Source organism: Miscanthus floridulus, chromosome 16 (genome assembly GCF_019320115.1).
Source record: "Miscanthus floridulus cultivar M001 chromosome 16, ASM1932011v1, whole genome shotgun sequence".
Lineage (NCBI taxonomy): Eukaryota > Viridiplantae > Streptophyta > Magnoliopsida > Poales > Poaceae > Miscanthus > Miscanthus floridulus.
Genome location: NC_089595.1, coordinates 69,932,381 through 69,940,611, shown reverse-complemented (window position 1 = coordinate 69,940,611; position 8,231 = coordinate 69,932,381). Strand labels below are relative to the sequence as shown.

Sequence of the window (8,231 nt, the reverse complement as noted above, 5' to 3'; positions counted from 1 at the left end):
ATGAGTAGCTCACTTTGGAGATGCTTGCCTCTAGCAAACTTGCTCAATCCCACTTTGAGATGCTCTTTCTCCATCTTGAGCTTCTTGTTCTCTTCCTTGAGAATATCATTGTTCTTCTCCTCCTTGAGTTTCTTAATTTCTTCTTTTAGCTTCTCATTCTCAAGGATCACCTCTTTGTCATGATCAAGAGTTTCTAGCACAATGGTGTTGTGACTTTTCATCTCTTTAAGATCTTTTATGAGCTTCTCATTGTCACTCTTGAGCTTGACATACTCATCATAGTCAATGCACTCAACCACTTGCTTGCCCTTGCTACTAGATCCATGCTCAATGCTTTCATCAATTAAATCATCACATGAGGTAGCTATATCAATCTTAACAACATGGTTAGTAGCATCATGTGGCTCATTTGGTAAGAATTCTTGTGCAATAATAAGGGTATCATAATTGATCTTTAGAGTTGTATATTCATCTTTTAGCTTATGGTGACTAGTGACAAGCTCATTGTGCACCCACTCAAGTTTATCATTTTTATCTTTAAGCTCTTTCTTAGAAGATTTGAGCTCCTTGAGTTTGGATGATATAGAATCATTTGTTTCTTTGAGCTCATCATTAGCCTTTTCTAATGTATCACACTTAGCTAAAAGTGAATCATTTTTAGCATCAAGTTTTTCATTTGTAGCTCTACTCTTTCTAATGATCTTAGTATATTTTCTAAGTATTTTGACAAGATCATCATAAGTGGGTGAGTCATCATCATCGCTATCACTATCATCATCACTAGCATGTTCATCATCACTACTATCATCACTCTTAGTTACCTTGCATTCACCTTTGGCCATAAGGCATAGGTGTGTAGAGGATGATGGCGATGGTGGCGGTGAAGATGCAAGATCAATAGCAATGGCGGCCACCTTTTCATCGTCACTATCATCATCGGATGATCCACTTGATGAATCAATGTCCGTGAGCCAATCACCGACAATGTAGGCCTTGCCACTCTTCTTCTTCTTGTAGAAGTCCCTCTTTTTGCCATCTCTCTTCTTGTATGGCTTGTTCTTTTTCTTTTCATCTTCATCACTTGAATCATCTTTCTTGCCCTTGTTCTTGAACTTGTCTTTCTTGGGCTTTGTGCATTGATGAGCTAAGTGGCCAAGTTCACCACAATTGTAGCAATCCATCTCGGAGATTAGCTTTCTTCTTGAGCTTGTGAAGAACTTCTTCTTCTTGCCGTCGAACTTGATGCCACTCTTGTTTAGCCTTTTTAGCATCTTTGTGGTCTTCTTCACCATGAGGGCAAGGCTTTCTTCATCATCTTCATCACTTGAGCTCTCATACTCAAGTCTTGCTTTGCCCTTGTCTTGGCTAGCTTTGAATGCTAAGTCCTTCTCTTTCTTCTTTGTAGAGGATGAGCCATCTTGTGGTGTGATGTGCATGTACATCTCATGAGCATTGATCTTTCCTAAGATTTATGTCGGTGTAGCGGTGGAAAGATCACCTTGATGTAGCATAGTCACAACGTGTCCATATTTATCAATGGGGAGGACACTCAAGATTTTTCTCACAACATCGGATGGTGACATTTGAGTAAGTCCAAGCCCATTGACTTCCTCTACAAGAACATTTAATCGAGAATACATCTCATTAGCACTTTCTTTGGGAAACATCTCAAAAGAATTTAGCTTTTTAATCACAAGATGATAGCGCTCCTCACGCTCACTCTTGGTTCCCTCATGGAGCGCACAAACGTCCGACCATAGAGCATGGGCGTCTTTGTGGTTCCTTACACGATTGAACACCTCTTTGCAAAGGCCTCTAAAAATGGTGTTGCGAGCCTTTGCATTCCATTTCTCATAATTCACTTCATCCCCTTGAAGTTGTGCGGCATTCCTAGGTGCGGGGAACCCTTGAGAGGCGGCTCTAAGAATTCCAACATCTAGAGCTTCTAAGTATGCCTCCATGCGGATTTTCCAATATGGAAAATCATCTCCCTCAATATAGGAGGAGGTCCATCCCCGTGAGACATCTTGCTCTAAGCGATTAAGCTTAAAAAGTGAGCACGAGGCTCTGATACCAATTGAAAGGATCAAGATGCCCAAGAGGGGGGGTGAATTGGGCTAATTCTAAATTCTCTTGCAATAATCAAATCCTACGGATAGCCCAATTAACCCCTTGTGCCTAGAAAAGTGTTTATATCAAACTAATGCACAACAACCTCTCAACCTATGTTCCAAACTTACTCTAGCAAGCAATTCTATGGATGTAAAACAAGTATTGAATTGCTCAAAGTAAATACTCAAAGTAAGTGCTCAAAGTAAGTAGAGAGAGAAAGGAACGCGGCGATGTTTTGCCGAGGTATCGGAGAGTCGCCACTCCCCACTAGTCCTCGTTGGAGCACCCGCGCAAGGGTGTAGCTCCCCCTTGATCCGCGCAAGGATCAAGTGCTCTCTACGGGTTGATTCTTCGACACTCCGTCGCGGCGAATCACCCAAAGCCGCTCACAACTTGAGTTGGGTCACCCACAAACTCCGCCGGGTGAACACCAAACTCCCAATCACCACCAAGCCGTCTAGGTGATGGCGATCACCAAGAGTAACAAGCACGAACTCTCACTTGACCACGCGAAGCCTAATGAGAAGATGGATGCACACTTTGCTACTCTTGATTTGCTAGTGAGGCTACTCTCTTGGATTCTCAAATCACAAACACCTCACTAGGATCTTGCTCTTCTTGGCACTCACAAACATGTTTCTCAGCTGTTGGAATGAGCAAAGGATACTCCACTCACGAGTGGAGCTTCTATTTATAAGCCAGCCTGAAAAACGAACCGTTATGAGCTTCTGCGGGATGACCGGACGCTCCGGTCAGTTCAACCCACGAACCAGCATTCAAGTGATGACCGGACGCTGTCAGGGTCCGGTCAGTACCGACCGGACGCGTCCGGTCGCTCTTGGATGCTTACTGTAAACGACCGGACGCTGGATACTCAGGGTCCGGTCACACTGACCGGACGCGTCCGGTCACACTTTTCCAAATCTGGACCCTTACTGGAGTTGACCGGACGCTGGCCCTCAGCGTCCGGTCACATGACCTCCCAGCGTCCGGTCACACCAGACTTGATCTTCTCGGTCAAATGAACTGACCGGACCCTGCGGCCAGCGTCCGGTCGCACCGGAGCCAGCGTCCGGTCAGTATTTGACCCTCCATTCACTTCCAACTTCCGAACATATGTGAATGAAGTTTGCTCCAAAGGATCTTAGGCATTCATAGGAGCTACCTAGAGCTAGTTTTAACAAGTGTGCACCACACCTAACTCACTAGACTCAACTAGGTCAAGCTACCCGTTCATACCCCCCTTCATAGTACGGCCAAAGGAAAAACAAAGTCCTAAACTACTCTAAGTGTCTCTCCAACTCCAATCGACACTTAGAACTAGTCATCCTTAACCTTGTCGTCCATCCTTTGAAAACCGAAACGATTTCCATCGTAGGGGCATGACAACCTCGATTGCCCAATCGATCTCCATTACCATGACCTAACTTAATTGCCTCTGCAAAACACACGTTAGTCATAGTAATCTTTGTATTGACATTAATCACCGAAATCCAACTGGGGGCCTAGATGCTTTCAGGGTGCTTGGCCATTAGAGAAACATATTAACATGTAATTATGCCCGAAGTTGACACTATCAGCGACTAATCAAGGATTAAGCCTTGCTTTGCTTGAGCTCGAATTACTTGGTCAAAACGTGGTCAAATTGATTCCTACTTTTTGTATGTCCTTGTCCGAGATGTAATCTCCAACTTTTATATTTGGCTCAACTTGAGTTGCTTAACAAAAATCCGAGAACGCGAGATGCCAATCATCGTTGCCACTGAAATTTCTAGACTAAGCCAAATTTTTGAGATCCAAAACAGCACTGGGTTCAGTTTTGAGTCCTCAGTTTGACTAAGTTAGCGACCAAACTAGCTCATGACCCTTGAACAAAGTTTGTTGTGCACCTCTTGGTCTGCAACTTTGCTTAAAGGATCATGGATTGGTTCATCTTATTTAGGGAGATACAATTATCCAAAGTAGAGTACACGAAACTGAAACCGGGATTTAGTTAACTCCTCAAAACAGTTAGTCTTTGCTGATTTTGAAACTAACTTCGAAGATCTAAATAAACTTCAAATTTGATGAGACTTGCTTCATTATTTCTAGCATAAAGTGTACTTCAACTCATATTAAGGAATCTAGTTGAGTTACCATATGAATTTGGAAGATAAAAATGTCACAACATGTCAACTCGCTGTTGTCGATCAGGGACGAGATTTCTAAGATGCCAAAACAACACTGCATTCAAATTTGAGGCAACTGTTTGACCCACTTAGGAGTTGAATTAGGGCTTGGTCCAAAAATAAAGTTTGTTGCATTCCATTCAAACTTCAACTTTTATTTAAGGTCCAACTCCATGCAAGCACTCCAAATAGTTGGTCAACATAGGTCAAAATCATATGATGAAAAAGATAATTTTAGCTATTCCCACACTTAGAAGCATTTTCTTGACATTTGCTCAACACGAACCCTTCATGACTTTTGTTGTAAAGTTCAATTAGAGTCAGTTGGGCAAGGTAGCAAGGTTTGGTCGACATCCCATGTTCCTATTCACCTGATGAAGCAATTTAAGCAAAAATAAACTTATTATTTCATGTGACTTTTTAGTTCCAAACTTCATGAAACTTTTCCACTGTTCAAGATGGATGCATATTGATGTAATGTACATGAAATAAGCATGTTTAACATTACTCATGCCTAATCTTAATCAGGGTCCACATGTAAGCAAAGGCGTGTTGTCCAAGTTCAAGTTGGGACTCAATTTCATAGACTGGATCTCAACACCTTCGTCATCACTTCAAAATTATGAACTAGAGCTCTTGATTACCACTGAACTTATCATGTTAGAGCTCAAACCCACTGCTTAACTAGTGAAAAACACCTGGGGTGTTACAACTGTGTTCAAAAGAAAAAAACAGATACAGTCATAGGGACAAGGGGGGTGATGCCTTTTGAAATATTCCTTGTCCTGGGGCTAGGATGGCAAATGGGTCATAGGCATTTTTCCTTCGTTGAAATGTCTCCCACCTTGCCTCAAAGTGGGCCTTCCACTCCTGTGTAGTGTTGTAGTTGGGCAGATATTGCTTCACCCTAATACCTGCCTTGCCAGAGAATTCTATTATCTGGTTATTGAGGTTCAGTGCATGTTCGACGCCGTGAGGACCTGATGAAGATGGCACTGAGGATAGGAATCCCACTAGGTAGAAAACTTCCTCATCTGGTATGACTACTGACGTTCTATTGTCCCATCTGCATGAAATGAAAATAGTCAGTCATCAATCAAACTATGGAAGGTGCACCACCATGAGGTTTCTTGTTTCACATATTAATTTAATTACCTGAATTTGTTTACTGGGTAGAGCAATATGGGACCACTGTTGCTGTCTTTCGGTATTTTCCCAAAGACCTCCCTTGCGAATGTGTGGATCGAACTCTTTGGAACCATGAGATTTAGCCATGGGTGTGGGACCTCCCACATCCCCTTAACTCTCAGTTTAACCTCAGAGGAGCGCACCCTATCCAGGAACTCGATGTAGGTGACATCTGTGTGGAATAGGGATGGAGGCATATATCTAAGTTGATACAGTAGGTCATTGACCTCCTGCAGACATGTATACACATATTTCGATCACTCAAATTGATTTCATTTTATATTAGTCACAAGTCGTAACCATATTCAATGGTATGCGAGTTGTCTGCTCACCTGTTCCATGTTGTCTGCCTCCTCAGGGTTGTAGTTCTTGGTCATCTCGAGGCGGAAGAGCACCCTTCTATCTGATTCGAACTGGCGGCTTGCCCACACTGGATCCTGTGGGCTAAATGATGATCTCCAGTTGTTCAGGATGCCTGTCCTGTTGATGATGACGAAGCCCTCTATGTAATCAAAGGTCTTCTCTGCTGAAATAAGCATCTCCTGATCCTCTGCAAAGCTTGTGAAGTCTGAGTAGAGAACTCTAATCCACCTCACCTGTTGCATATTCAAATCATTAGCGAGTAGCTGTTAAAAGTTGCTAACGTTAAGTTGGTATATAAATGATTCTCTTGTTTGCTGTACCATTTTTGGAGCAGGCTCGAGCACAATCCTGGCCCTAGTGATGATACCGAACTGACCTAGGCCACCAAGAGCAGCATGGAAGAGATCAGAGTTCCGCTCTGGTGAGCAAGTGACGATGTCTCCTTTTCCTGCATTTAGCAGTCATGATGTACAAGTTGGATAAGAACCCATTATATTTTGTTGTTCAGAGAACTTTCATTTCATCATAATTATCAAGGTATATATGTCTGATACCTGTCACAATCTCCAGCTCGTTTACATTGCTGATTTGTGGGCCATGTCGGAACGTCTGCCCACTGACCCCTGCATTCGACAACGTGCCTCCAATTGTGAGGTGGAGATAATCAGTCCATGACTTTGGTGCCAGACCGTACTTCAATGTCTCATTCAGGACATTTATCCAGAGTTCTCCTCCTGAGGCATCAACATAGGGCGATGCACCAGATTGCACCTGCATCTTGGCATTAGGGAGGGACTCCATTTTAATGACAATCCCTCCAGCTGCCTGGCACTGCCCTCGGAGTGAGTGTCCATGCCCACGGGCCGCCACGGTGAGCATGGAGTGCTCTCCCGCCAAGAAGACATGCCTGACCGTAGTGGCAATGTCATCTACTGAGCCTGGATGAAGCACAGCAGCTGGCATGAAACTAGAGAGATTGCCAAAGTCCCAGGCAGCAGTAGACACGTCACGGAAGCTGAAATGGCCATCGAGGGGTAGTTTATTGAGGGTTGCGAGCACATCTTGGTCAGTTGTGTGGGAGGTGGTGACTACACCAAAGGCAAATAAAACGAAAAACTTCAGGTACTGCAGAACTGATGGTTTCATGGCTCATCTACAGTTCAACAACCAACTAGTTCAGCAGTTTAAGTTTTGAGGAGAAAGATGAATAGGATAGGGTGGTTTAGTGTAAGGAGGGATGGGAATGGAGAGTGAGGGATGTATGGATATTTAAAGGGGCACTTGGAGGGTTTGCATGTGAACTGGTTAAAGATGGCAACCGGTATGTTACCTGCGGATACAAGCCTCACAGACCCGCACCTGGGAGAGAAATTGTGCGTCGGCACCCCCGCCCGCCACCCGCCACGCGTAGCATTCTGTGCCCGCACCCGCTATCCGCGGGCATGCCTGCATGCCCGCCAGCGTGGTAGGACAGCGACTTGCACGGCGGGGACGACGGCCTAGGTCGGAGCCTCGGAGGCTAGCGGCCAGCGGCCGGCGTCGGAGGCTCGGAGGATGGCGACCGGCGTCGGAGTGCGCTGGATCTGGAGAGGAGTCGCGCGTGGAGACTAGAGAGGAGCGTGCGAGGCTGTCGAAGTGCGCTGGAGTGGGGGGAGGCGCCGCGACCGCGAGTTGGAGCCTCGGAGCGGGACGGCCGGCGTCTGCTAGCTGTCGGTGTAGGGAGGCCGGAGGCCGGTGTCGGGGTGGCGCGAGTGGGGGAGGTGCGACGCCCCGTGTGGAGGAGCCACGCCAACGCTGTGAGTGGAGGAGCCGCGCGCGACTACGTGTGGGGGAATGGGGAGGCGGGGTCACCGGTGACGGGCTGGTGGTGGTCGCTTGTGGGAATGGGATTGTGAATTTGGCACCAATGAACCCTAGGATGAAGAATATATACCTCTTCTGCAATGGCCCCACATGTCAGTGTGGGTTTGCGGGTGCGGGCATGCTATTTTCTTACCCGTAGAGCTTTGCCTGTTGGATCCAATTCTATACCTGAGTCCGTGCCCGCGGGCACAGATTCACGCCCGTATCCACACCCACCGGGTCCGGTGCCCGCGGGCACGCGGTTTTTTCGTGCCCGTCGCCATCTTTAGGATTGGCGTAGGAGGTGGTGTCATCAAACCAGACTTGGGAACTGTTTGGTTGACTAGGATCAGTAAGAGAACAGGTTTGGCTGCAAAATATGGATGCAGACGTATTGCACTGCTGCAAATATTCCTTTCTACAATTTTTTGGTTCGTTGATTCTGTTTGAAGCGTGGTAAAACATGCGTTGGTAAATGAATGGTGGCAGGAGGAAAAGAGGCAGTCCATTCACTAGACTCGGTCTATCATGGCTCCTATCATTCACTACATGACCAGG

At 45.7% G+C, this 8,231-nt stretch overlaps 1 protein-coding gene across 1 annotated transcript; it reads right to left on the bottom strand.

Annotated features, from left to right (window-relative positions):
- Positions 1 to 4,933: 4,933 nt before the first annotated feature.
- Positions 4,934 to 7,049, bottom strand: LOC136513575 (cytokinin dehydrogenase 9-like). The gene is made up of 5 exons (XM_066507548.1): positions 6,386 to 7,049; positions 6,152 to 6,279; positions 5,801 to 6,064; positions 5,436 to 5,698; positions 4,934 to 5,346 (listed from the first exon to the last, which is right to left on the bottom strand). Exons 1-5 carry the CDS (start codon positions 6,975 to 6,977, stop codon positions 5,022 to 5,024), a joined length of 1,572 nt encoding a protein of 523 aa, XP_066363645.1. The 5' UTR covers positions 6,978 to 7,049; the 3' UTR covers positions 4,934 to 5,021.
- Between the last annotated feature and the right edge of the window lie 1,182 nt (positions 7,050 to 8,231).

What these genes read in the sequence shown, in the direction of transcription:
- LOC136513575 (XM_066507548.1), bottom strand. Translation starts at nt 6,977, where the DNA reads ATGAAACCATCAGTTCTGCAGTACCTGAAGTTTTTCGTTTTATTTGCC. An exon ending in CGAGCTGGAGATTGTGACAG is followed by an intron (nt 6,280 to 6,385) that starts GTATCAGACATA and finishes TGCTAAATGCAG; the next exon opens with GAAAAGGAGACATCGTCACT. An exon ending in TACCCAGTAAACAAATTCAG is followed by an intron (nt 5,347 to 5,435) that starts GTAATTAAATTA and finishes CATTTCATGCAG; the next exon opens with ATGGGACAATAGAACGTCAG.